The sequence below is a fragment of the Vidua chalybeata genome, chromosome Z, assembly GCF_026979565.1.
Source record: "Vidua chalybeata isolate OUT-0048 chromosome Z, bVidCha1 merged haplotype, whole genome shotgun sequence".
NCBI classification, from domain to species: Eukaryota; Metazoa; Chordata; class Aves; order Passeriformes; family Viduidae; genus Vidua; species Vidua chalybeata.
In genome coordinates, this window is record NC_071570.1 from 75659134 (window position 1) to 75687132 (window position 27999).

A 27999-nucleotide genomic window follows, 5' to 3' on the forward strand; every position below is an offset into this window, starting at 1 on the left:
CCGGCGCGGCGCGGGCAGCTAAGAGCCGGCGGAGGGGAAGGACCCCGCGGCGCGGTGCGAGGGGACGCGGCCGGGCCGGGAGCGGAGCGCCGGGAGCCGCCCGGGAGCCCCGGGCCCCGCCGCTCCGGGGCGAGACACACGGGCGCTCTGCCTCTCCCCGGAGCACCGAGCCACCCCGAGCCGCGGGGCACCAGCTCCCCTGGCGCTGGATCTCGGGCTGGGCCCGGCGGGGGCAGCGGGGCCGCAGGCCGAGGCTCCCCCCGGCCCGGGATGTCCGGCAGCGGCCCGGGAAGGCCGGCGGAGGTGCGTGTGGGGACGGGGCCCTCGGCGGCGCGGTGGTTCCTCCGCGGGCTCTGTGCTGGCCGCCTGTCCTTTTCCCGGGGCGGTTGTTGCGGTTTTTGCGGAGCGGGAGATTGCGTTTGGTGGCACTGCGCGCGGCAGGGACGCCCCCCGCTTTCACGGGGGTGTTGAGCGGGGCTGAAATTGGGCCCAGCGCAGCGCGGGTGGCACTGACGGGGCACGGAGCGAGCGGCACGCGCAGCGCGTCAGAGCTCCCGCTGCAGGTGCAGGAGAGACACCCCCCCCCCCCCAAAAAAAAAAACCTGCGGAAAACGCCCAGCCCCGGCTGTGCCGGCCCCTCCCGAGGGCGCTGGGTGCAGCTGGGTCGGCCCCAGCCCCGGAGCTGGTCAGCGGGACAGGACAGGGCTGCGCAGACCCACTGAGCCTCGCACAGCCTCGTGCTGCTGCTGGGCACGAAGTGAGCGCGCGGAAGCTTGGTAAGCTCAAAGGAGAAAAAAGAGAGAGTTTTATTCGAGCATCTGGCGGTTATAGAATTCCAGAGGTGACCGTGGGTTGGAGGATGGAATGGCCACCTCTCCAGCCACACTGGTACAAAGATCAGTCAATCATTTCTCTCCGCCCACAGAGAAATATTCTAAACTATTCTATTTACACACGAAACTCTTCTATTTATACATGAAATTGTGTGGGAACTCTGACTCTCAAATATGTAAACGTTATCAGGAGGCTGAAGAAGTTTCATGAGGCCTTTAAAACTTTCAAAAGAACTATAAAAGAAAACTGAACGTTGTTAAAAATCAGGGCAACAGGCAGCCAGGTATCATTTGGTAATGATTAGACAGAGAGATCTGAACCAGAATTATTCCGTGCACAGAGCAGGCACCATAACCACTGCTCCAGTGCACGGGAACGTGAATATCCTTATTTGAGCAGTGGGAACGTGAAGGGAAGGCTGGCCTTTAGTTCTTCCTCAGACTCTGTGTGAGGAAGCTGTGCTGTCCTATCAAAAGGAGATTGTACACCAGCTACCCAGCAACACTCCAGAGGACCTGGAGAGAAATTTGGATCAGATTGTGCAGTGGATTGAGCAATGGATGAAGGACAACAACTGACTTTTGGTGAAACAGTAACTGCTGGGTCTCTTCCTGGGAGGGAGGGTGCAATAAAGGGTGTTGGTAATTGCTGTGCTGCAGCTGAACGTGGATTTTGCTGTAACTGGCTGGGGAGTAGAAGAAGGTTCAGAGCAGGCAGGTAGTGAGGGTTTGTGACAGCACCCCAGAGGCCACAGCAGGGCTGAGACAAGTGACTGAAAGGATGGCAGTGAGCAGTGCTCAGTAACTGAGAATTCTTTAGACCTTACAGGTAAAGCCAAGCCATGAATTCCCTGTGAGAAAACTGAAACGGTGGCGGTCGAGTTGTTTTCCAGCCATGAAGGTTCTGTGACTCCTGGAGCTGAAGTGGTTGTGTGAAGGCTGCAGGAGCAGAGCAGAGGCTGATGTTACTCGCCCAGGCTGTGTGCACCTGGCTCAGCCTGGAGCACTGAGATCTCATCATCCCCCTGCAGGAGGAATCCCCGCAGCCCCCAGGAAGGGAAATGTCAGGAGACACTGCTGTTAAAATCTGGGACGGGGCTTTGCTAGCCTGGAGTGCTGCCCTGTGGGTCAGATGTGCCAGGCTGGGCCAGCTCAGCAGCTCTGCAGAAGCTCTCAGTGGTGTCACTTGGTTGTTCCTTTCTCTGGGGATTTTCCAGCTCTGACACAGCTTCAGCTCCCTCTGAGGATGTGGAACTTTGGGATGGAGGAGTCAGGCTGGTTTCAGCATTATTCACCCCAAAAGCAGCGCGACCCCCCTCCTTCATTTCCCACGGGGGGCTTTGCAAACAGGGCCTTGCTGGAGTGGCAGAGCCTCTCAGTGTCCTGCCAGCCCTCTGCTCTGCTGCTTTAGGGTTTCCCAGCCCTTTTGGGGCTGCAGTGTCTGCTCTGTCCCTCACGTGTTCACCCAGCAGCGTTGGCAGCCAGCCTGCTGCCCCACACCGAGGGGCTGCCCCACACCGAGGGGCTGCCCCTGTGGCGTTACCGGGGCTGAGTCTGCTGCCCTGGCCCAGGGCATAAATATAAATAATATATTTGTTCCTCCAATCCAGAATCAAGTCCAGTGCTGCTCGGCACTGCTCCTGCTCCTGGCATGGGCTCTGCTTCAGCCCAGAGCAGCAAACACTGCCCGATTTTACTGCACTGCCTCAGGAACTTCCTCTGCCAAATGTTTCTAACCTTTATGCACAAATGGTTGCGTTGTAAATATTTTTTAAAAGAGGGGGGAAAGTGCCACATACTGAAGACTACACAGAGACAGCATGAACATTACCATCACATAAAAGTGGTCTGAGTAAGCTGCTTTTTCATTATTTTTTAATTCTTTGGATATGTGTTTGTGGAGTTCTCAGCTTGTTGGATATGTGGATATGGTTGGATATGTGTTTGTGCAGTTCTCAGCTTGTTCTGATTTGCCAGTTTGCTGCAGAATACTCCTGGCACAATGATACAATACAGCTTTTTCTTTTCATCACAGAACCCCAGACCAGTTGTAGTTGGAAGGAGCAAAGCCCACCCAGAGCCACCCAGGCATGGCAGGGACACCTCCCACTGTCCCGGGCTGCTCCAAGCCCAGTGTCCAGCGTGGCCTGGGGCGGTGTACACTTGACAAAGGTGTCCCATTTTCTAGGGATAGCTGTGCCCAGCTGAGGGGAGGAGGACGCTGCCCTGCTGCCCAGAGGTTTGTGTTTCTGCAGGTGGCGGAGTGGCTGGCACAGACCTTTGATGACTTCTTTGGGAGCACGGGCCTCGGCCCCTGCGCAGCTGCCGTGAGGCCGCTGAGAGGCGGCTCTGGCAGAGGCCGTGGGCAGAAGCAGAGAGCCCCGAGCCCCGTGGCAGAGAAGAGCAGAGCCACAGCTGCTGCCAGGAAAAGAGCCGCGCCCGGCCGGAGCCAGGCCCAGGAGGAGCTGCCGTGGGTGGAGAGACACAGACCTGAAACCCAGGTGTGTGTCTGCTGCAGAGCTGGCACCACGGGACGAGCTGTGCCTCTGTCCGTAGCCTCTCACCACACCCTGCTCCACAAAGCACAGGGGTTATTAAACAGCAGGAGATGTTGTTTCCTGTCATTCCTCTTGCAAACTCTCAAACCTGTCGCTGAATTCCACACGTATCTGCTATCCCAAGCACTGGGCAAACCCAGCTGTGTGGGATCTGCAGAAGTTACAAAAACCTCTGCGGTATTAGAGTAAAAAAAGTAAAAAGGACTAGCTCCAGCAATAGCCACGATGCATCCTGACACAGACAAGATTGTAGTGTTACCACTTAAAGAATAATAAATAGCTCATTATTTCCTGACTACAAAGAGTGGAAGACTGATTGTTTGGTGAAACAGGATGAGGTGATCATCCTTAACTGTGGCACTGCTTCTGCAGAGCACACACGTAACTGGAACACACACCAGCATGTCTGTTGATATTTCATCCAGCATTTATTCTGTTCTTTAATTTCGTCATTGGAAACCAAGAGTTTAATATATAACTTTCACGTATTTCAACCTTGTTTCAGAACGACCTTGCTGTGCAAAAGAAGAAAGTTGAGGAAGTTGAAACCTGGTTAAAAACGCACATATTTCAGAGGCAGCCAAAGCAGGTAAACTTGCTGAATTCTGTAACTGGAGGCATCAAACCATGCAAACGAGCTGGATGCAATTTCAAGTTCAGAGAGAAGCCTCAGCTGAGGGAGCTAGTGACTGTGTGTCTTGTGCATTGTAAAAAATACTCTAAGAACGTAGGTTAGAGCTTGTACATTTATTCTGGGCTTATGCTCCTAAGAGGTGGATTCTGATTTTGCTCAGAAATACTGTTTTATGGCATCCAGTTGTAAATCACAACTCTTCAGTAAGTGCTTGAAGCTGCATTTTACCTCTGCCAGGTTAATTTTTAAGTCTCGTGACAACTTCCCAGTTGCACTGAGCTGGTGTAAGGATGGTGAGGATGCTTTTAATCTCAGTGTTGATAAGAGGCATTCTTAAACACAAATTGCCAGCCTTGCCTGGCAATTTTGGTGTTTTCCAGAGCTGGTTCTTCAGGTGAGTGTCTGTTGTGTTGGCAGTGAGATGCATTTTATTTACCAGAGGCATTGGGAGCAGAGTAAGGCTCTCAGAGTCCTGGCCTGGTTCTCTCTGAGTACTCAGCAGGTGAATTAACAGCACAGAATGTGTGATGGGGTTTCACTGGGAGAGAGGATCATTACCGGAGAAACTACAGGAAGAGTTCAACCAGCATCCATCCTTAGCCAACTGTCAGTCTTCATTTATCACATCTGTGATTATGTTTTGTATCTCGGTGTCAGGGTGGCCCTATCTTGCTGCTGACTGGCCCTCCTGGCTGTGGAAAAACTGCAACTCTCCAAATTCTGGCCAGAGATCTTGGCCTTCAGGTGCAAGAATGGACCAATCCACTCTCTTTAGACTTCACAAAGGAAGACTTGAGAAACATGTTTGGCCATGGTAAGTTTGTTGGGGATTTTTCTTTTTATCTCTTTCTTTCCCATTCCAGTTACTTTTGTGGGTTTTCTGTCTTGTACTTTTGCTTCGTTTCTGTCTGTCACTTATGAAATCACATCCACATCCATGTAAGTCCATTCCTTAGTGTTTAGCAATGCTCCTTCTGTTGCTTTTATCTGGAAAGGGATTTAGGTTTTTTTCAGTGTTTAGTCAAAAATAATTGACCCTTCAAATCAGTATGGAGAGCTCTGTAATAGCCTGGATATAATTTGAACCACATAAATTAAAACAGGTAAGTGTTTTTGTCTGGGTCCTCAGTTGAATTACAGCCCTTTAAAAATTCTCCTGTTTTTGTCACATGTTTGCCAAAGGGCTTGTTCAGTGCTGCTGTCAGAAATCAGCACGGGTGGGTATTAGTTTGTGTGGGTATTTATATTTTACTTGGTATAATATAGAATACATATTTTTAATTAGTTTTCTTTTTCAGACTCAAATTTTCATACGTTTCCGAGTCAGGCCCAAACAGCTCTCTTTCAAGATTTTCTCTTAAGAGCAAATAAGTATAACAAACTTCAGATGCTTGGGGAGTCCTCAGAAAATGATAAAAAGCTTATTCTTATTGAAGTAAGTGAAAACTTGTGAAATGTTGTGTTTAAAACAGTACCTTTTTGTTGTAATACTGGCATGCTGACTACCTTCAGATACTGGATTTGTGCTTCCCAAAGTTAGTCTGCTTTACTGCAGATGAGATCTTCATTATTTTTTGTGTCTCTGCAGCAGTCTAGAGCCACGTCCTACCTGTAGTTAGTTATGCCACAGAAGCAAGTAGTGAGGCACAAATGGGAGGCTGGTGTGAGCACAGAAACACATAACAGAGTATCAGAAAGCAGATCAATATTGAGGAGTCATTCCCACGTCTCTGGATGATTTAATTTCTAGAAATATGTATGTGTATAAACAAGGAGAGTGGAAAGCACACCACTGTTCCTGTTCTTTAATGGTGCAGGAGAGTGTAGGGGACACATGGGAATGAGCACAAGCAGGAGCAGTTGAAATTTAGCACTTTCTCCCTGGTTTTACGCAGGTGGAGTTGTTTAAGGCACAGGTGTGGACTGAGGGTTTGTGAGCAGGTACAGGAAAAGGCTCTATTTGTACTTGTGTAGAAGCGTGTTTCAATAGCAATTTCTTTCTGAACTTTGCAATTCTTTTCCCCAGATAAAATTTTAGAAATTGGTAGTCAGGTTGTCTGTACACTTTCAAGACCAAAACAGACAGAAATTCTGGCAGGGTAATGTGATGTGCCATAGAATTCAGGAAGCAGATTCTCATGAGACTTGACTTTATTAAATCACCTTCCTGTGAGGTCCTGTGACACCTCACATGGGTGTCCTGCCCTCTTCCCCAAGGGAGCTGCTTCCTGGAGTGTTTGTCCTCCAGGTGAAACTCTTGTTCACAGGCAGTGTGATCACCCCAGGCCGTGTCCTAGGGAGCTGAGACAGCGAGAAAACATTTCTTTGTAGATGATCCTTTTCCTTATTGAGACAGACTGTGCTTTGGGCTTGTTTCCCCCTGCTGCTCCTCTGTCCAGTGTCAGCTGTGTTTGAACGTAGCTGACAGCAAGCAAACCAGCAGTTAAAAATGTGTGGCAGTGGAGTGTGCCATGACAGTCAGTCTGTGCAGGACACTGTTTACCTCTGAGTGTCATGACAGCAGCTCTTTGTTTTGGACAGGACATTCCTAACCAATTCTACCGAGATCCTGGCAGCCTACATGAAATCCTCAGGTCAGTGGCAAATAAGTTGTTAATTATGAGCTTCAGCGACTTGCCAAGCTGGAGTTTGATACTCATTGCATTTTGTCGTTCTGCTATGCAGGAGTTTTGTTCGTAGGAGTAGGTGCCCCCTGGTCTTTATTATCTCAGATAACTTCAGTGGAGACAGCAACCAGAGGTCACTCTTCCCCGCTGAAATTGTAGAGGAGTTGTGTATATTCAATATTAGGTGAGATGTTCTACCTCAATAAAACATGGTTCAAATAACTGAGAGGTTATAAACTAATTAATTTTTTTTTTTAAATGGAATTCAACAGTTTCAAGCCTGTTGCACCGACAAATATGATGAAAGTTCTTAATCGAATAGCTGCAGCAGAAGCCAGTATGGTAAGTTGTCAAAGCTCATAACTTCTGTGCAGGGCTAGGACCATATAGAAGTATATTGGTTTTGTTACTGTATTTGGTCTTTGACACTTCTCCCAAAAGGGAAAAACGTTTTCCCCAGGGCAACAGAAAGCAAGGAACAGGCTGGACAGATACCTTGTTTTTAAGATTACTTTCACTTGATCTGTGGTCCAAGTCTACAAAGTTGCTTCTGAAAATTACTCTTGTTATTACAGTAACTAAAGAAGTTAAACAAATAATAGGAAGAGATACAATCTTTCATGTAGCCAGGAAGGCCAGAAGAGGTCATGAACCTGCATCTTTTATTGCTCCTGAACTGTTTTGATTATGAGCAATGTCATATGGAGTGACACCTTGCAAAGAGTTATGTGCATTTTTCTCTTTAATATTGTTATATAAATTGTGACAGTGTACCTAAACAAATTAAAATTTTTAAAGGTCATAGTATGCTGTGGTTTGAGGACATGGTGGACACTCATGTGTCTGTTCATGGTGTGTGTCATAGGTGGGCTCCCAGAACCATGTTCAGATACCCTTTTTCCTGTTCTTCTATTGCTTTGAATATTGCTGTTTTTCCTTGTAGAACAGAGAGAATTACACCCTTGACAGAACTTCTCTGGAGCTGCTTTGCAGAGGTTGTTCAGGGGACATAAGAAGTGCAATAAACAGCCTTCAGTTTTCCTCTACAAAAGGTACAAATTATGGTTTTGTTAGGTGAAGTGATATTTTCACCATTTCTGCTTGAAAACGTGTTCTGTTCACAGCTGCAGCACAGGTGGGTGAGTTGCAAAAACATTGTGGACACGCTTCTGTGGAGCAGGAATAAACACAGGGTGTGTGGGGGCGTGAGCGGGGCTCAGCTCTTGCAGGCTGGGCTTAAACCACGACACGTGTGCATGTGCTGATGTAATTTGATGAAATACCCTCTTTTCTTCCCGGTATCTTTGCTATTTGTGTTTGCTGTTCAGAGTTTCTATGATGCAGCCTTAGCTTGAAAGGGATACTTTCACTGCTCAGATTTTGCATTTCCCAAACTGCTTATTTTATGAGCATTTTACAAGTCAGTAGTTGTTAAGGAGCTGGTGTATGTGAGTTGCATTTTTAAAAGCAGTACTCTGGCGTGTGTTGTTCATTGTCAGGACTGTGAAATGGTGGCATCATTTACATTAAACTTAGGCCTAAGGAAACAGACTCGCCAATTCTCTTCTGCTGTATGTGGTAGAGCTAGTAATGGTATTGTTTCTGTCACACATTTTTCTCCTCCCATTTGCTTTGCAAATTGCAAATGTGCTCATGGAATACAAGATTAAAGGTAGTTTACAGCCCATTTTTTAATAGGGAATGTTTACTTTGAGTTTTAGGGTATATTGAAATTAGCTGGGCAGTGTGTTATGTTACACAAGGCAGAGAGTAAAGTTTCTACATTTAACTTGCAGATGTTGGAGGTCAATTATTCTGCTGATGTCTTCAGGTGTAACAGGCTTGGATTGGTCTGTGTGAAACAGAAAAAACAGAGGATGGCTCTCAGTGGGCTGATTATGCCATTAGTATGAGTGAATGAGAAAAACATGCAGTATCTCACTGCTGGACACATCCTCCAGAAAATCTAAGTAATGTTAAAATAACCAGTTTGTGTCATTTTTAATAAGTTACCTTGGAAATGTGAGACCATGATAGTTAGAGCTGGGGAGAAAAGAAAGGCGTATGACTTCAGAGCTTTGGTGTGTGGACTGCTGGAGCCACAGCACACTGAGCATTCTCCTCTCACATTTTCCCTAACACTGGGAAGGAGTTTGAACAGAACATCTGTAGTTGTGCAGGTATTTCAGTGAGGTGAGTGACTGGCAGCCAGTGATAATGTGCAAGTCTGGGAGATACCCCATCTCCTTGCTGGTCTCCTGAGCATGCAGGATTTGTTTTTAATTCTGTAAGGTATGTTTCTTCATGTGTGTATCTATGTAAGCACCATGGATACATTCCTTCTGTAACACTGTTAATGGGTAAAACAGATCCATGGCAATTGTGGGAGAAAAGAAAAATAAATACCTAAAGGATAATTTGTCTTAGCTCAGCAAGGAACATTTAAATGCCACAAAATGAAATTGTGGGTGAAAATTTTCAAGTTTATTAACTTAGAGTAGAATAAGAGTTTTGTTATTAAGTATTTTACTTAATTATTACTTATTATTGATTACTTATTATTAATAATTACTTAATTATTATTATGTATTTGATGAAGCTCAGAACTTCATGGAAGATAGCAGGCAGTTGGAAGAATCACCTAAATGAAAGGTTTTCTTTGCCATTTTGTATTTCAGGGAGGTTATTGTACAGATAATGCCAGTAGAAGACAAAATTGATAAGTAAACAGGATGTAACTGAAATATAATTTACATATATTTGTACTTGTGCTTCAGAAACGTGAAATACTAAACGTGGTCAAGTGGGGTATGTATCAGAACTAGAAGGGATAAGCCTGAATGCTTTTTTCAAAGACAGCTGTTTATTCAAAAAAGTACTGGGGTACCTCAGCTGTGGCTTAAGGGACAGAAGTGGAATGAAGGTAATGAATGATGCTAATTTAGGTGACTGGGTTGTGTTCCTAATAAATGAGTTTTCTCATAGCCTGTTCTGTTCCCTTTATTAGTACTGTTTGTTCACACAGAACATCAGCAACAGCGTTATAGAAAACTTCTGCAGAATCATGTACTCTGTCTTGATTTTGTTTTTTATTTTATTAATAGGCTGCTCATTGGAGAAAGAATTTTGGTCAAAGAAGAAGAAGAAGTGCTCCACAACAAAATGTGAGGAAGGAGGAGTATCCAAAGTAAGAAAGAAAAGTAAATGCGATACCTCAGAAGACCAGGAGATACAAGCTATTGGTGGCAAGGATGCATCCATTTTTCTTTTCCATGCTCTGGGGAAAATTATTTATTGCAAAAGTAAGAAAACTTTGACTTATTCTCCCTTTCAGTGGGGAAAGCATGTCAGCTGCTACCAGCTGGAGTTGCTAAAGTAAGGCTTTGGATGGGCTCTGTCTGGGATGTTTGGTCAGTAACAACAGCATAAAATCAGCTACATCAGGGTCCCTCCTGCCACTGGCTGTGCACATTTTGGTAGTAATTCCCAATACTGGCTCCAAAACCAACTGAGGAGAAGTAGTGAGGTGAGGGAATACAACAATTATTTTATTAGATTTGTTATATGAAGCTTAATGCAACTAATTGTGTGTTGATGACTGTGTTATATTGACTATAATAATTAAGTACCTGTGCCTGTCCCAGAGCTTTCTGAGAATGGAAAATGCTATCATTTAGCTGCTGGTGGAGCTGACAGTTGCTAGCAGCATTTGTGAACGTAGAGGCTGAATCCTGTGCAATCCTTTCCAGGAGAAGCAGTGTCAGAAGCAGAGTGCCCTCAGCTGCCTGCTCACCTGTCCGGACACCACCGGGACACCTTGCTCATTCAGCCTGAGGTACTCGTGCAGCTGGGCCCCGGGGGACTGGTGCAAATCCTCCAGCACATGGGGTTTGTTCCTGGGCTCACTTGGTGTGCCTTCAGTCTGGGCTAGGGAATCACTCATCTGGGAGGGACCCAGCTCCTTGTGTCTGGGCATCACTGCACAGGCCTTGTGTTCCAGCTCCCTGCCCGGATGTATCACAGCTTTTTATACAAGGATCCGTTTCCTTACCCACCTGTAAAGTCCAAATCTGCTTCTTCCTAACAGGAAATTGTGGAGAAATCACATATGTCTGGAAGCATGTTCAATCTATACCTTCACCAGAACTACATGGACTTTTTTTCTGACATAGATGATGTAGTGAGAGCCAGTGAATATTTGAGCACTGCTGATATCCTTTGTAGTAACTGGAGTGTAAGTGTCATCTTTTTATAGGCACACTCTTGTCTTTAAGAACTTTGACATTGAGCCTCTCAACTTTTCACTGCGTTTTTTAAAGTTTGCTGCAGTCTTAGGGTGTGAGGGATTTGAATTGTAAATGAATGCTGAAGTACATCAGCTGCAGAGGAGATGCAGAGGCAATGTTTTGTCCAGCTTCTGTCAGCATTTTATTACAATGGGTTGTAGTGTTTGTAGAATACTCTACATTTGAGTAGAATACCTTTGTACTAAGAAGGAATCAAGCTGTTTCTTTCTTCTTAGCTGCTTTGAATACAAGTTCTGCAGTAATCTGAACTTTAAAATGCTGTGCATGCTGTGCCAGTGCAGTCACTGAGTGTGTTTTGGTGCAGATGAGCTGCCTGGAGCTCACCCAAGGCCCCGTTTCTCCCTCAGGCACGGCTTGTGATGGAGAGCTACAGTGCCTCGGTGGCTACCCGAGGGGTGATCCACTCCAACACCTCCAGAGCCTTTGCCCACCAGCAGGGGGGCATGGGGTTCCGACCCTTACATAAACCCCAGTGGTTTCTGATCAATAAGAAGGTAAAGCCTTGCCTTTGCTTTTTTTCTTAATTCCTTTCCCCTTAGGGTGGGACTATTGAGTAGTATAGGTCAAATTAGATCACAGTGCTAAACTTGTCAAATACCCTATTTTGAGATAATCTGGTTGGGTAAAGCACTTGCTAGAAGAGCAGTTTGCATCACTCCTTTAATGTAAAAATAAATTGGAGGCCACTGATAAAGTCTGATGCCTGTGTCCAAGTTGGCATGTTCCTGGGAGAGCCTTAATCCTAAATTACGAGTGAGACGACTGGAGTTGAAGTACTGTTAAGTATTTCTAGGACTGAGTCTGGTTTTGTGCAGTTTGAAGCACTGCTGTATAAGTTTAAGAAATGTCTGCTATTATGGTTTATCAGAAATAACTTGTTCAGGTGACACAGCAGGTCTTGGCATTTTTTTACATTTGAACTTTTATGTTGGCAAAAAGCATTGGCCTGGGTGGGTTGGGAATTCTGTAATAAAGGATTTTTTTTCTTTTTTTTTAATTTTAATGCCCAGTAAAAGGCAAAGTTCAGGGATTGTACCATTTTCAAGACTGGCATGTTAACTGCTTACATTCTCTTAATCTGGCCTCATTCTTCAGTAGCAGGCAGGAGGAAAGTCTGTGTGTTATGAACTTCTACATTCTTAATGTTTTACCAGGTTTTTCACTTGTGTTTCTCCCCTCGCCCCCCAACTCTTACAGTATCAGGAAAATTGCGTTGCTGCAAAATCTCTGTTCTCAAGCTTCTGTTTACCACCTGAGTGCCTTCAGACAGAGCTGCTGCCTTATCTTGCTATGTTAGCAAACCCAATGAGAAACCAAGGTAGGATGGAGCAAGGTACCTCTTGATCTTGGACTCTCCTTGCAGTTGAAACATACTGACAAATTTCATAAGCCAAAAGGTCAATACTGCTTATGCTTTTGCCTCAGCATAAAACATTCTCCTGGCAAATGTTGTGTAGGTGGTGCCCAAAGACACTTCCAGTACCACAGCCAAAATTAAAGCTGCCCTGCTAGGTTGGTCAAACTGTAGTGATTAAGGTGCTCTCTAGACTTAGGGCTTTTATGATATTTGCTGGAGGACTTGATGAGAAGAGTTTTGTAAACCTAGTAGCCAAAATTGACTAAATCTTCATTGCTTACTGATGCCTTTCTGAGGAGAGAAGACAAAGGACTCTGCACAATTCAGTGTGAATCAAGCAAAAGCTGCTTATTGTGCCTCTAAACATAGTTTATACCTGATCTACACAGTCGTGCATTGTTTGATTGGTAGCTCTGCTTTGTCCACGAGGCAAGCACACATCTTTTTCTTAATCTAATTGGTAGATGCTGTAAGCATCATTTTACTGGGCTTGACACCCCTATGTCTGTCAGCAACTTTTCTGCCTCTTCTTTCTTCTTGCAACATCAGCTTTTTTATCTACAAAGATGGCCTCGTTCTTTAGGTCTAGAAGGTTGGGCTGGTTCATTTCGTACATGTCCATTTTCCTGTAAATATCATCCTACACCTTTCCAGTAACAGTGACAGCTCAAAAAGCCTTTCACAGATAAAAGAAGCGAAATTCCAGTTTGCAGTGTGTTTAAAAAAAGTTAAATCTGAGATAATCCATTAGTAAAACAGTTCTTGCAGAAAAATTTACTTTGTGTGGTACATAGTGCAAAAATTAGTATTTAGAGAGCTGGGTCACTTGTGCTGTTGTTAATTGTTTCTAACAAAAAGCATCCTGTCTTAACTACAGCCTTGACATCAGGATGAGTGAATTTTGTAGGCTGTGGAATAACAGCACTACATGATAAATACACAGGGGATGAACACCAGGGATTTGGAATTTTGTGTGCAGACCATCTGTAAATATGTTGTGGTAAACTGTAACAGTTTGGGGGAAAAAACATTACATGCATGGTGTTTTGGTATCTAAAATATTTCAAATATATACAGGAATACTCGGCTGAGGTCATTGTTTATTTTCTAGTATGTTCAGCTGTCTGTTCATTATGATCTACCTAATATGATACTGGTGGTTCTTTGCTCTTAGCTCAGATTGCTTTTATCCAGGACGTGGGGAGGCTGCCACTGAAAAGACATTTTGGGAGGTAAGCTGAACTTCTGCCTGTAGTTAAAGAGTGAGACTGTGTCATATATGAAGGGAGAGAACCCTTTGATTACATAAGTCTGTGATGTGACATTCAAAGACAAGGTATTTTTAAAGGTCTGTTTAGTCTGGAATTAGACAGCTGCACTGATTTAATCTCGTGGAAGTTTTGCCTGTAAGGCTACTCAGAGTAAGCCTTTGTTCAGAATGCATGGTTTCTCATCAGGCTAGAGCTGCTGACTGCTGAAATCCCCGGGTTTTTCCCTGTGGGACTGCAGTGGCCTCCTCACAGGCTGGATGTGCAGCCCCAGGGGTGACATGGGTGACAGAGGAGCTCTGCTGTGACTCTTGTGAGCCCTCTGGGTCAGAGACTTCACTTACCCCAGCAGAGCCCCAGTTACACTTCTAGAGCTGTGATGCCTCTGGAATTTAGTGTTTTAATTGGTGTGTTCCTAGCAAAAAATCAAGTTCATCTAAGTAGGACGTAGTTTATTGAGGCATCTGACAGAGCATCCCCTACTTGTCCCTGGTGTTGCTGCTGAGTTTAATGTGAATTTCCAGGCTGTATTTCCAAGAACCACCCTGTTCCCCAGCTGTTGTATTAAAAGCCATTTTGGTTGTTAGGGAGGAAGGCAAGTGTCCCTAAGGGGTGCGTTTCTTTGTGATCCCCCTGTTCTGTGCCACAAGGTGTGAAATTTCTCAAATTAATCGTAACTTCCTTGTCCCTTTTAAGTTTCCATGCAGCACACCTGTGGATACTCACATTTTGTATCTGCACCACTAAGTTTGTGGGGTGTCACAGTGTCTGAGGGGTGACGTCCTGCTGAAAGCACTGTCACCCTTGTCCATCTGCTCAGTGTGCAGGAACCGTAGCACAGAGAAACGTAGGTGTTTGCTTCCTCAGGGGCTCCTGCTCGGATGTGTTCCTGGGCAGTCCTGCAGTGCCTCTGCCGGAGGGAACGAGGTTCTGCTGGGGCAGCGGCAGCAGCCGAGCTCAGCCGTGCTGCCCTGGTGCTTTTGCAGGCTGCAGCTGGAAGCTCTGGGCGACAAGGACCCCGGGCTGCCGGAGCTGCCCCACGGCGACGGCGACCCCGAGGGGCTCCCCTCCAGCCAGTCCAGCGGGAGCGACCTGCCCGGCAGCCAGCCCCAGCCCGTCGCAGCCCAGGCCCTCCTGGAGGAGGAGGAGTTAAGGATCGAGGAGTTCGACAGTGACTGAGACGCCGGGAGGCGCCGCGTGCCGTGCCCGTGGCTCCGCCGGTGCTGAGGAGCTGTGCCCAGCTGTGCCCAGCTGTGCCCAGCTGTGCCGGGGGCTGGGAGCCCAGCCCGTGCTGCTGTGAGCATGCAGAGAGCTTCCGAGCCCCGCTCTCAGCTGCAAGCCACTTCCTGCCTCTCCTGAGCCATGACGCTGCCTGAGGGCGGTAACCAGAGAGAAATAAAGGGCTGAAATCAGTTTGAAAGACACCAGAGATCAGCAGTGTCAGTCTTAAATTATTTGTGTTTTTACACGTTTTAATAGACTTTGCAATTGTGCGGTGTGTTTCCTGAGTACACACTCTGTAAGCTGTCAGCATTTGGAGGGTTTATTCAAAGTCACACTTCTGAAAAAAAAAAAAACTGCTGTCGGGAAGTTTAGCCCTTCTGGAAAGAAGAGGCTGAAATTTACACCTGAAAAGTCACCATACTGATGATGTAAAGAAAACTTCTACTGTATTCCTACTGTTTTGTACTCTGTCTTACAGAAGACATAAATAAGATCTTCATGTCTTTATAAGCGGAACAAATGTTGTACCATGGACTATTTTGTATTCCTCTGGGAAAAAAATTTTCATAACTTTTAGAGGGGAAAAGGCAGCAATTAAGCAGAAGCTGTACTCTGTAGGAAGTTAAACGTGCAGTTTTTCTCCTTGACTTGCAGTCGTGCTGGGGGAAACAATGATCCTGTGTTTGGTAGCTGACACATGATCGAGTGCTGTTGTTAGTGATACCACAGCAGAGAGGAAAAGCAGCTTTGTGTGGTGTTTGTTGGCATTTCTGTATTGCTTACAGCCAGTTTAGTGAGAGAAAACACGTGTTTATCCACCTGACCTTGGATTAGTGCTGTTAAAGAGTCTGTACCTGTCCTCCCTCAAGGGACAGGTGTTCTCTTTTCAACTGCAGCTATTGCTTAATTTGGAAGGGAGAAATTTCACTCCTAAGTCTAAAATTCCATTACAGCCACACCCATTACAGCAAATCAGAATGACTTTGGCTGTTAATGACCATCAACCCTTTTCCTCCTCCCCAGGGTTTGGATGGGCTGTTCCAGGGGTGCCTCCAGCACAAGTAACCAGGCCCAAAATACTAATTTTTATCTTGCAAGCACACCCCCACCCTCCTTTATTGTATCTTTTCAGCTTTCTTTACAGTAGCAGCAGGTAACTGCAGCTGCTGTGCTAGCCTTCTTGTTAGGGCAGAATGTTGTTTTGATTTTTGAAAGTGTTAAGTTTTCTTTTATAGTTCTTTTGAAAGTTTTAAAGTTTTTATAAAACTTTTTTAGCTCTCTGATAATGTTAACATATTCCTACTAGAGTTTTCATGCACTGTTTATGTAAACAATGATTGTTTTGCATTCCTCTTTGTGGGAGGAGAGAATTGATGGACTGTTGGTTTGACCAGTGTGGTTGGAGAGGTGGCAATTCCATCCTCCAACCCACTGTCACCTCTGGAATTCTATATAGTGCGAGGTCAGAAATAAAATTGTCTCTTTTTCTCTCTTGAGCTCACCAAACTTCTGTGTACTCATTTTGTGTCCAATAAAAACATATGGAAACTTTCAAAAGAACTATAAAAGAAAAGTTAACACTTTTAAAAATCAGAGCAACAGCAGAATTCAGTGCTCGCTTGCCCAATCCCACTGGCGCTGTGAGCTGCAGCGTGCAGAGCTGTGGTGCTGTCTTGGTTTGAAAAGACAGGAGTCTGTGAAGGAAGGCAAGGGCCTCCCGTGAAATGGAAAGGGTAAACCCCCTCCCTCCAAATTACCACAATTTCAAAATAAAAAGGCTCTCAGGCAAAGATATGGGAATAACAGTTCTTTACTAGGAAAAAACTAAATTAAAAAAAAATGTAATTAGTACAAACAAAACTACTGATAGAGTCAGAAACCTGACACCCTGAGGAGTCAGGGTGTTGGGGATAGTCCAGTTAAATGGTGGCTGCTCCTCCTGCTCCTGGAGTGGCAGATGAAATGCTGCTGAAGCAATGGTCCCATAGAAGGGTGTAGTTTTCTCTGAAGGTCTGGTGATAGAGTAGATGGGCCTGGTCTTCCTCTGGGAATCCAGTGAACAGGCTGAGCTGCTGTCTCAAGAAATGCTGATTTTATGCAGGTAGGGATGCTTGGCTCCTCCCTCTGGGTGGAGCATCTCACAATGGGATGATGTAACTTCCTCAGTCATGCAGTGAGCCACTCAATGGCCCATTAACAGAAGATATCTCCCCGGGGGAGACATTGTTCTTGGAAGAGATAAGAAAACTGCCCAACAGATGGCAAATAGAATAGATGCTTACTTTACAAGCCAGGACAGGTGCAAAACCTCTTTCAGGTGAAAACACCCCCTGGGCACACACAAAACCCATTATTCTGTTTGGAGGCTGAGTGCTGTGCAGTGCCAGTGCGGCCCCAGGAACCCGTGCCCAGGTAACCACACGTGGGGTGGGGCCGAGGCTGGGGCTGGCAGCACAGGCAGGTGCAGGATCAGGTGTGAGTGCGGCCCCCCTGCCGTCCTGGCTCCTCAGCACTGTCCCACCTGCCGGGGGGGAAGAACAGAACTGGGCTTCAGACTGGGTGAAAGGGACCTGGGGGTGCTGGTCAGCAGTGACTGAACACGAGCCAGCAGCATGCCCAGGTGGCCAAGAAGGCCAATGGCTCCTGGCCTGGACCAGGAATGCTGTGGCCAGCATTCAGGAGCAGGACAGTGATTCTTCCCCTGTGCTGGGCACTGGTTGGGCAGCACCTGGAGTGCTGTGTCCAGTTCTGGGCCCCCAGTTTAGGAAGGACATGGATGGGCTGGAGCATGTCCAGAGAAGGGCAACAAGGCTGGTGAGGGCTCTGGAACACAGGTCCTGTGAGGAGCGGCTGAGGGAGCTGGGGGTGTTTATCCCGGGGAAGAGGAGGCTCAGGGGTGACCTCCTGACTCTCTGCAGCTCCCTGAGAGGTGACTGTGGCCAGGTGGGGGTCGGGCTCTGCTTGCAGGTGACCACGGACAGAGGGAGAGGACACAGCTTGAGCTGCACCGGGGACGGTCAGGTTGGACAACAGGAAAAGATTCTCCCCTGAAAGAGGACCTGGGGAGCCGACCCAGCGGGGCAGGCCCGGCCCGGCGGCGGCCCCGAGCAGGAGCCACTGGCATCGCCCCGGCACCGCGCCCGGGTCACCCGGCAACCTCAGAGGTGGAGGCCCTGCAGATCCCGGCGCCCTTGGAGGGTCAGGAGGAGGAAACCGAGGAGGAAATAAAAGGGCATGTCCGTGGCACAGTCTCCCCCTTCTCCTGGGGGCCTTTCCGTCGTGCCCACCGTTGGCCAGGCTCCCAGGCCGTGGGAGATCCCGCATGGAGCCCTGAGGAAGTGACTCCTAAGCATGGGCAGAGATTCCCGTATCGCGTTTTGCCAGGAGGACTTCCCACCCCCTTTCAGAACCCTCCAGTCAAGCCACTGCTGACATCCATTTTTGTGAAGGGAAATCATCAGTCCTTTCCAAGCAGGGACCCTGGGAGGGCAGGAGAACTCAAAGGGCCACAGGCGATGTCCCCAGCTCGCTGCCGCGGTGCAGCAGCCTCGGCTCAGGTGTGGGTTTGCTGCCCTGGGCAGCTCTCACGTGCTGGGATGTGGACGGGTGTCAGGGTCTCTGTGAAGTCTTGATGACCCCAAGACTGTAAAACTCCTTTGTCTCCCTTAGCCCGAAGCCAGTGAAGAGGTCTGGAATGTGTCCGATTGTGCTTTCAAGGTTGTTTATTTCTTTTTATCTAAACATTCTTTCTCTGACCTGCCGAGCTCTGGCTAGCAAGGAGGCCATGGCCGGCCATCTGCTGTGCCCTCTTGGGCAGTGTTTATCTTTTATATCAAAAATTATGTATATTCTGTTTATAACAATGCACCAGTATCTAACATCTATGTTGGACAGTGTGTCCCTATCCAAAACCAACAGAAAAGTGTCACCATCACACCAGGGCATGGAGGGCAAGGAGAAGGAGAAGAAGGCCAGGACACGCCCAAATCCCTCCATCTTGTACCCCTGAACCCCATTCTAAAAACCCCAAAATTCTACTTTTCCACCCTGTGTTAATTCAAGTACCACACTACTCAAACCCTCTTGGCTTGTAATTCCTCACACAGAGTTGGCAGCTTTTTCCACGGGCTGAAATCGAAGCCACAGGTGGTTTTGACTTGGTGCCAAGGTCCCTGAGCCCCCTGCAAGGGTCTGGAGCCAGCCAGGGCAGCCAGAGGGATGTGCTGGGCTCCGACAGACGGGGACTGGGAACAAGGCAGGCAGCGCCTTGGTGGGCGCCAGGGGTCACGGAGGAGCAGCTGCGGGAGGAGAGGAGGTGCTGGGAGGTTTGCGCTGTCCTTCAGCCCCGCCAGGCCCGGGGATGGATCCGTACGCGGAGCCCCTGCGGGCCGGGCGCGGTCCCGTGCGCCAGCGGGACAAGGGAAGGCTCCCGAAGCCGAATTCCTGCGTCCGGCGGGGAGCCCTGCGCGCCCTGCAGCCCCGGCAGCGCCCTGCGAGAGCCAGGCCTCGGCCACGGGCACCTGCGGGATGCCAGGACAAGGGAACAGCTCCCTGAGGGATTCTCCAAGCACGGCGCAGAACGGATCAGCAGCGGGCGTCGCCCGCGCTGCCGCTCCCCGCGGGCTGACGGGCGTCCGTTCCCGGCGGCACAGCTCCCGCCGAGAGCTCCGGGAGAGCGCCTCCGGCCCCGGCCCGGCTGTCCCTGCGGGCTGTCCCTCGGTCCCTCTCTGTCCCTCTGTCCCTCTCTGTCCCTCTGTCCCTCTCTGTCCCTCTGTCCATCTGTCCCTCTGTCCCTCTCTGTCCCTCTGTCCCTCTCTGTCCCTCTGTCCCTCTCTGTCCCTCTGTCCCTCTGTCCATCTGTCCCTCTGTCCCTCTCTGTCCCTCTGTCCCTCTGTCCATTTCTGTCCCTCTGTCCCTCTCTGTCCCTCTTTCCCCTCTCCTTCCGTCTGTCCCCTCTCTGTCCCTCTGTCCCTCTCTGTCCCTCTCTGTCCCTCTGTCCCCTCTCTGTCCCTCAGTCCCTCTCTGTCCCTCTCTGTCCCTCTTTCCCCTCTCCTTCCGTCTGTCCCCTCTCTGTCCCTCTCTGTCCCCTCTCTGTCCCTCTCTGTCCCCCTGTCCCTCTCTGTCCCCCTGTCCCTCTCTGTCCCTCTCTGTCCCTCTCTGTCCCTCTCTGTCCCCGCTTTGTCCCCCTGTCCCTCTCTGTCCCCCTGTCCCCGCTCTGTCCCCTCTCTGTCCCCCTGTCCCTCTCTGTCCCCCTGTCCCCGCTCTGTCCCTCTCTGTCCCCGCTCTGTCCGTCTGTCCGTCTCTCAGGCCCGGCTGTTTCCGGGCTGTTCCCGCACTGGCCCCTCCCTCCGCCCCGGCCCAGCGCGACGCCCGGCGCTGATTGGCTGTCGCGACGCCCGGCGCTGATTGGCTGTCACGACGCCCGGCGCTGATTGGCTGTCGCGACGCCCGGTGCTGATTGGCTGTCGCGCGGCCCGGAAGCGGAAGCGGCGGCGGAAGCGGCGATTCGGCGGTGATGGCGGCGGAGCTGGAGGTGGCGGATGGGCAGTGTCGGCTGCGGCCCTTCTCCTGCGAGCTGGGGCTGCTCTCGCGGCCCGACGGCTCGGCCGCCTTCCTGCAGGGTCTGTGGGGCTGCGCTCCGCGGGGCTCCCCTTCCCATCCCCTCCCATGCCGCCCCATGCCGCCCCATCCCCCAGAGTCCGCAGGGCTCCGCTTTTCGGTCTCCCCGCCCCATCCCGCAGAGTCCGTGTGGCTCCGCTCACCGGGGCTGCGCTTCGTTCCTCACTGGGGCTCGTTTTCCCAGCCTTCCCCTCCCGAGACTCTCCTTCCCGGCCCATCCCGGCTCCACTTCCCGGCACCCCTCTTTCCTTCCCAGCCCTTCCCGCAGGCTCTGTGGTGCTGCCCGTCCCGGGGCTCCCCTTCTCCCCTGGCCGGGGTGCCGTTCCCAGCCCGTTCCCGGCGCGGCCTCCTCACGGTGAGCTCTGCTCTGTGTGCCCAGGGGACACCTCGGTGCTGGCCGGGCTCTACGGCCCCGCGGAGGCCAAGCTCAGCAAGGAGCTGCCGGACCGGGCGGCGCTGGAGGTGCTGCTGCGCCCCAAGGTGGGGCTGCCAGGTGGGGACCTGCCCTTCTGCCCCCGTCCCAAAACAGGTTCTTTCCCCCAGAGTGGCCAAATTCGGTTTAATTACAGGTCTATAAATCGGTTTTGCTGTGTGGCAAATCCACAAATCCAGCGCAACCAAACCCCTTCCTTACTGCCACATTTTAGCAAACAAAAAGCACCGGCGTCCGTTTGCTGCGGGGTGCCCAGCGGTGCGGTTAATTAGCGCTCTCCCTGCTGCTGGGTGACGAGGTCACTAATTAGTGCCACGCCGCCTCTGTCCCTGCTCCGGCTCGCTGCCGGCCCTGTTCCAGCCGCAGCCGCCCAGCGCTGTGCCGAGCTGCTCCTCCCTTCTCCCGGGACTCATCCCCGCGGGGAGCTCCCCGTGCGGGGGCTGCTGCGGCCCGGGCGGCTCCGGCGAGCGGGGCTGGCCGTGCCCGGGGGCGCCGCCGGCTCGCTGCCCGCTGGGCTCGGCTCTCCTCCCCTGAGCCCGGAGCGCCCGAAGGCCCCGCGGCAGCGGGGCGCTGGGCGAGCTGACGCCCTCCGCCCCGCGGCGCAGGCGTGCTGGAGCGCAGCCGGGAGCAGCTGCTGCGGCAGACGTGCGAGGCCGCGGTGCTGGGGGTGCTGCACCCGCGCACCGCCATCTCCCTGGTGCTGCAGGTGCTCAGCGACGCCGGCTCTGTATCCTTTGCTGCGTGGGACGGGGCCGGGGGCGGGGGGGCGGCCGGGAGCCGTCGGTGCCGTGCGTGCCTTGACTCGCCCGGCTGCTGTCCTGCTGCCTGAACGCCGCCTGCATGGCGCTGCTGGACGCGGGGCTGCCCCTCGCCGCCCTCTTCTGCGGGGTCACCTGCGCCCTGCAGCCCGACGGCGCCATCCTGCTGGACCCCACGGCCCGGCAGGAGCAGGTGAGCCCCCGGGGGGGAGCCCTGCTCCGGGTGTGCCCCGCCGGCCCTCCTGACCCCTGTCCCCGCAGGAGGCGCGCGCCGTCCTCACCTTCGCCATCGCCGGCAGCGACAGGAAGGTGCTGATGGCCACCACCAAGGGCAGCTGCTCTGTGGAGGAGGTGAGGGGCTCCCCGGGGCGGGGTTTGGGGCGCGGGATTCCCTCACAGGGGGCCCCTCACAGCCAGCCCTTCGCCCCTGCAGACGCAGCAGTGCCTGGCCGCGGCCCAGCGCGCCGCCGGCACCATCTTCCAGTTCTACCGCGACTCCGTGCGCCGCCGCTACTCCAAGTGCTGAGCTGGGGACGCCCCGCGGGCAGCTGGACTGGCCTGGGCCCCCAGCCCTCAGTAAAGGACTGTTTTCCCTCCACTCTGCCTCTTGAGTCCGTCCCGTGCCCACAGGGTCCTGAGAGGGGCACACACGGGGACAGCTGTGGGGATGCATGTCCTGGGGCCTGGTGGCTCCCGAGACCCCCGGGGTGGGGACACGGACACGGCGTGGGCACGGGCCTGGCAGGACACCCAGCATGGCAGCTGTGGGGTGACACACCTGTGCTGGCACACCTAACATGGCGGCTGTGGGGTGTCACACCTGTGCTGGCACACCTAACATGGCGGCTGTGGGGTGTCACACCTGTGCTGGCACACCTAACATGGCGGCTGTGGGGTGACACACCTGTGCTGGCACACCTAACATGGCGGCTGTGGGGTGTCACACCTGTGCTGGCACACCTAACATGGCGGCTGTGGGGTGACACACCTGTGCTGGCACACCTAACATGGCGGGTGCGGGGTGTCACACCTGTGCTGGCACACCCTGCATGGCGGCTGCGGGGTGTCACACCTGTGCTGGCACACCTAACATGGCGGGTGCGGGGTGTCACACCTGTGCTGGCACACCCTGCATGGCGGCTGTGGGGTGTCACACCTGTGCTGGCACACCTAACATGGCGGCAGGGGCGTTCCCCGCTCACCGGAGATGGCGCTGCCGGCGGTGCGGTGCGGCTGTGCCGCGCTCTGACCTTCCGAGCATGGCGGCGCCGCGGCGTGCCGACTGCAGGCCTTCCTGGGCGGGGCTTGGGCCACCGCGACCAATGGGGAGGCGGTGCTGGGCTGGGTCACGTGGTGCGAGGGGCGGTGCTGGCGCCTCTGGCCGCGCATGCGCGGTGGTGGAGGGGTATTTGGGGCCAAAGGGGGGCAGTGGGGATGTGGGGGGCAATAACGGGGGCAGTGGGGGTGTTGGGGGGCAATAACGGGGGCAGTGGGGGTGTGGGGGGGCAGTGGGGGTGTTGGGGGGCAATAACGGAGGCAGTGGGGGTGTGGGGGGGCAGTGGGGGTGTTGGGGGCAATAACGGGGGGCAGTGGGGGTGTTGGGGGGGCAATAGCGGTCAGCAGGGGCGTGGGCCGGGGTTCAGTGGGGCTTTGGGCTCCGTCCCGGGGGACAATAAAGGGGTGCAGTGGGGGTGGTGGTGCGAGATGAGGAACCGGGGCCGTCACCGCGGTGCCAACCCTTACGGAGTAAAAGTTATTTTAAAGCGCAACCAAAACGACGCCTCCCCTCCACTGCAACAACTCCTCAGTAGCCCCAGGGCGGCCTCGCTGGAGCGTGGCGGGGAGAAAGGAGGAGCAGGGCCGAACAGGGGCGGGGTGCGGGCTCTCTGGGGGTCTCTGTGGGTCCGGGGGTCTCTGTGGGTGCTGGGGTCCCTATGGGTGCGGGCTCTCTGTGGGTCCCGGGTCTCTGTGGGTGCGGGCTGTCTGGGGCTCTCTGTGGGTCCGGGCTCTCTGTGGGTCTCTGGGTCTCTCTGTGGGTCCCTATGGGTCTCTGTGGGTCCGGGGCTCTCTGTGGGTCTCTGTGGATCCCTGTGGGTCCCTGTGGGTCCGGGGCTCTCTGTGGGTTTCTCTGGGTCTCTCTGTGGGTCTCTCTGTGGGTCTCTCTGTGGGTCCCTATGGGTCCCTGTGGGTCCCTGTGGCTCTCTGTGGGTCTCTCTGTGGGTCTCTGTGGATCCCTGTGGGGCTCTCTGTGGGTTTCTCTGGGTCTCTCTGTGGGTCCGGGGCTCTCTGGGTCTCTCTGTGGGTCTCTCTGTGGGTCCCAATGGGTCTCTGTGGGTCTCTCTGTGGGTCCCTGTGGCTCTCTGTGGGTCTCTCTGTGGGTCCCTGTGGGTCTCTGTGGGTCCGGTCTCTCTGTGGGTCCCTATGGGTCTCTGTGGGTCTCTCTGTGGGTCCCTGTGGGTCTCTCTGTGGGTCCGGGGCTCTCTGGGGCTCTCTGTGGGTCCGGTCTCTCCGTGGGTCCCTGTGGGTTTCTCTGTGGGTCTCTCTGTGGGTCCAGGCTCTCTGTGGGTCTCTGGGTCTCTCTGTGGGTCTCTCTGTGGGTCTCTGTGGGTCTCTGGGTCTCTCTGTGGGTCTCTCTGTGGGTCTCTGTGGGTCCGGGCTCTCTGTGGGTCTCTCTGTGGGTCTCTGTGGGTCCGGGCTCTCTGTGGGTCTCTCTGTGGGTCTCTGTGGGTCCGGGCTCTCTGTGGGTCTCTCTGTGGGTCTCTGTGGGTCCGGGCTCTCTGTGGGTCTCTCTGTGGGTCTCTGTGGGTCCGGGCTCTCTGTGGGTCTCTCTGTGGGTCTCTGTGGGTCCGGGCTCTCTGTGGGTCTCTCTGTGGGTCTCTGTGGGTCCGGGCTCTCTGTGGGTCTCTCTGTGGGTCTCTGTGGGTCCCTGTGGGTCCCTGTGGGTCTCTCTGTGGGTCCCTGTGGGTCTCTGTGGGTCTCTCTGTGGGTCTCTGTGGGTCTCTCTGTGGGTCCCTATGGCTCTCTGGGTCTCTCTGTGGGTCCCTGTGGGTCTCTGTGGGTCCGGGCTCTCTGTGGGTCTCTCTGTGGGTCTCTGTGGGTCCCTGTGGGTCCCTGTGGGTCTCTCTGTGGGTCCCTGTGGGTCTCTGTGGGTCCGGTCTCTCTGTGGGTCTCTGTGGGTCCGGGCTCTCTGAGGGACGGGGTCCTCACGTGCCCCCCCTCACGTGACCGCGCACGCGCGTGCCCGCGTGACGCGGCGCAGACATGGCGGCGGCGGCGGCGGCGCTCCGGGGCCGCCGCTTCAAGTGGTCGCTGGACCTGGGGGCGGCGCCGGGGGCTCGGTGAGGGCCGGGGCTCGAGGGTGCCGGGGCCTCGGTGAGGCTCGGGGGGGGCCGGGGGCTCAGGGTTGCCGGGGGTCTCGGTGAGGGCCGGGGGTCTCGGTGGGTGTCGGTGAGGGCCGCGGGCTCGGGGGACCGCGCGGGGGCCGGGACGCCGAGCACTCCCGCTCACCCGCCGCGCTGTCCGCAGGCCCCGCGGAGCCGCCGAGGGCCGCGGCCCGCTCGGGTTCGCTGACCGGCAGCTGGGGGAGGGCGGCGTCCACGAGAGCGACAAGATCCTGATGGAGAAGGTGTGCGGGAGCGGGGGGACGCCCGGCACTCCGCGGGGGTGCGGAGGTGTCCTGTGTCCCCACACGGCCCGGGCACCTGTGCAGGAGTGCTCCCTGCCTGCCGCGGTGCTCGCTGGCCCGGGTCTCCAGGGGTGGTCCCTGTCCAGGATATGCGGGTGCCCGACACCCCGGGCAGCCGTAGGGGGCCGGTTCCTGCCTCAGGCCACCCGTGGGTCCCCCGCACCCCTGCTCCCCGTGGGGGTGCTCCTTGCCCCGTGTCCCTGCCCCGGCCGTGCGGGTCCCCCCAGCCCCGGGCACGCTGACAGCTGGTCCCTGCTCTGGGACCCCCAAATGCCGGGTCCCCGTACCAGCCCTGAGACCCCCAAATGCTGGGTCCCCATACCCTCCCTGGGTCCCCATACCCGCCCTGGGTCCCCATACCCGCCCTGGGATCCCCATACCCACCCTGGGTCCCCATACCCGCCCTGGGACCCCCCAAATGTCAGTTCCCCACACCTGCCCTGGCCCCCTGTGGTTGCAGCGCTGCTGGGACGTGGCTCTGGCGCCGCTGAAGCAGATCCCCATGAACCTGTTCATCATGTACATGGCCGGCAACACCATCTCCATCTTCCCGGCCATGATGGTCTGCATGATGGGCTGGCGCCCGCTGCAGGCCCTCATGTCCCTGTCTGCCAGTGAGTGCAGCCCCCGCGGGGGACAGCCCCACAGGGACAGCCCCTGGGTGTCCTGCAGCCCCACAGGGACAGCCCCTGGGTGTCCCACAGCCCCTGGGTGTCCCACAGCCCCTGGGTGTCCCCGCAGCCCCTGGGTGTCTCCACAGCCCCCTGGGTGTCCCCCCAGTCCCCTGGGTGTCCCCACAGCCCCCTGGGTGTCCCCACAGCCCCCTGGGTGTCCCCACAGCCCCCTGGGTGTCCCCACGGCTCCCTGGGTGTCCCCATGGCTCCCTGGGTGTCCCCCCAGTCCCCTGGGTGTCCCCACGGCCCCCTGGGTGTCCCCACGGCCCCCTGGGTGTCCCCACAGCCCCCTGGGTGTCCCCACAGCCCTCTGGGTGTCCCCACAGCTCCCTGGGTGTCCCCACAGCCCCCTAGATGTCCCCATGGCTCCCTGGGTGTCCCCACGGCCCCACTGGGACAGCCCCTGGGTGTCCCCACAGCCCCCTGGGTGTCCCCACAGCCCCCTGGGTGTCCCCATGGCCCTCTGGGTGTCCCCACAGCTCCCTGGGTGTCCCCACGGCCCCCTGGGTGTCCCCACAGTCCCCTGGGTGTCCCCACAGCTCCCTGGGTGTCCCCATGCTCCCTGGGTGTCCCCACAGCCCCACAGGGACAACCCCTGGGTGTCCCCACAGTCCCCTGGGTGTCCCCACGCTCCCTGGGTGTCCCCACAGCCCCACAGGGACAACCCCTGGGTGTCCCCACAGTCCCCTGGGTGTCCCCACGCTCCCTGGGTGTCCCCACAGCCCCTGGGTGTCCCCACAGCCCCATGGATGGCCAGATGTCTCCCAGAGCCCCACAGTCACCTCCACATCATTCCCCTCTGCCCAGCCTGCCCCCGTGGTGCTGCCCACCGCCGTGAGCCCTGCGGCAGCTCAGTGGCCCGGGGGTCACTGACAGGCACCCCGATCCCCTCTGTCCCCCCCAGCTCTGAAGGCCCTGGAGAGCTCAAGCCGGCGGGCCCTGCAGGGTCTGGTGTTCCTGGTGGGCAATGGGCTGGGGCTGGCACTGGCCCTCTACAAGTGCCAGGCCATGGGGCTGCTGCCCACACGCCCTTCCGACTGGCTGGCCTTTGTCACCCCCCCGCAGGTGAGCCGGGGGTGCTGGGGTCACCCTGCAGAGCCTGGGGTCACCCCGCAGAGTCAGGGGACACCCCGCAGAGTCAGGGGACACCCCGCAGAGTCAGGGGACACCCCGCAGAGCCTGGGGTCACCCTGCAGAGTCCAGGGAGATCCTGCAGAGTCAGGGGTCACCCCGCAGAGCCTGGGGTCACCCTGCAGAGCCTGGGGTCACCCCGCAGAGTCAGGGGACACCCCGCAGAGTGAGGGGAGACCCCGCAGAGTCAGGGGACACCCCACAGAGTCAGGGGACACCCCGCAGAGTCAGGGGACACCCCGCAGAGTGAGGGGAGACCCCGCAGAGTCAGGGGTCACCGTGCAGAGCCTGGGGAGACCTACAGAGTCAGGGGAGACCCGCAGAGCCTGGGGCACCCTGCAGAGTCAGGGGTCACCCCGCAGAGTCAGGGGAGACCCTGCAGAGTCAGGGGTCACCCTGCAGAGCCTGGGGTCACCCCGCAGAGTCAGGGGACACCCCGCAGAGTGAGGGGAGACCCGTAGAGTCAGGGGTCACCCTGCAGAGCCTGGGGTCACCCTGCAGAGTCCAGGGAGATCCTGCAGAGCCTGGGGTCACCCTGCAGAGCCTGGGGTCACCCTGCAGAGCCTGGGGTCACCCCGCAGAGCCTGGGGTCACCCTGCAGAGCCTGGGGTCACCCCGCAGAGCCTGGGGTCACCCCGCAGAGTCAGGGGACACCACACAGAGTGAGGGGAGACCCCGCAGAGTCAGGGGACACCCCACAGAGTCAGGGGAGACCCGCAGAGCCTGGGGCACCCCGCAGAGTCAGGGCTTCTGGGTCAGACACCTGGGCCCCCCACTCATGCCTTCCTCTCTCCCCTCTCTTGGCAGCGAATGGAATTCACTGGGGGGGGCCTGATCTTGTGACCCCCTGCGCCCACCCACCAATAAAGGCAATGGCAGGATGGTGACTTC

The 27999-nt window shown here is 54.2% G+C and overlaps 3 protein-coding genes across 5 annotated transcripts; all 3 read left to right on the forward strand.

Moving 5' to 3' along the window:
* Nucleotides 1-94: 94 nt before the first annotated feature.
* Nucleotides 95-15013, forward strand: RAD17 (RAD17 checkpoint clamp loader component). 3 transcript variants are annotated; one of them, XM_053931617.1, is made up of 16 exons: nt 95-303; nt 3089-3334; nt 3897-3980; nt 4683-4839; nt 5324-5460; nt 6567-6619; nt 6711-6836; nt 6925-6994; nt 7596-7704; nt 9757-9954; nt 10402-10487; nt 10740-10886; nt 11307-11453; nt 12157-12277; nt 13491-13548; nt 14571-15013. In XM_053931617.1, exons 1-16 carry the CDS (start codon nt 271-273, stop codon nt 14761-14763), a joined length of 1965 nt encoding a protein of 654 aa, XP_053787592.1. In that variant the 5' UTR covers nt 95-270; the 3' UTR covers nt 14764-15013. The 3 variants fall into 3 exon arrangements, with proteins under 3 accessions (XP_053787592.1, XP_053787593.1, XP_053787594.1); XM_053931618.1 differs by having other exon boundaries at nt 9757-9897; XM_053931619.1 differs by lacking the exons at nt 95-303; nt 3089-3334; nt 3897-3980 and having other exon boundaries at nt 4758-4839; nt 5311-5460.
* A 5267-nt stretch (nt 15014-20280) lies between these two features.
* On the forward strand, nt 20281-22216 carry EXOSC5 (exosome component 5). The gene is made up of 6 exons (XM_053931795.1): nt 20281-20429; nt 20807-20920; nt 21466-21586; nt 21670-21811; nt 21880-21969; nt 22052-22216. Exons 1-6 carry the CDS (start codon nt 20324-20326, stop codon nt 22142-22144), a joined length of 666 nt encoding a protein of 221 aa, XP_053787770.1. The 5' UTR covers nt 20281-20323; the 3' UTR covers nt 22145-22216.
* Nucleotides 22217-24847: 2631 nt separating this feature from the next.
* Nucleotides 24848-27989, forward strand: EMC4 (ER membrane protein complex subunit 4). Its single transcript, XM_053931722.1, has 5 exons — nt 24848-24956; nt 25144-25243; nt 25764-25917; nt 26882-27042; nt 27916-27989. Exons 1-5 carry the CDS (start codon nt 24880-24882, stop codon nt 27949-27951), a joined length of 528 nt encoding a protein of 175 aa, XP_053787697.1. The 5' UTR covers nt 24848-24879; the 3' UTR covers nt 27952-27989.
* Nucleotides 27990-27999: the final 10 nt, after the last annotated feature.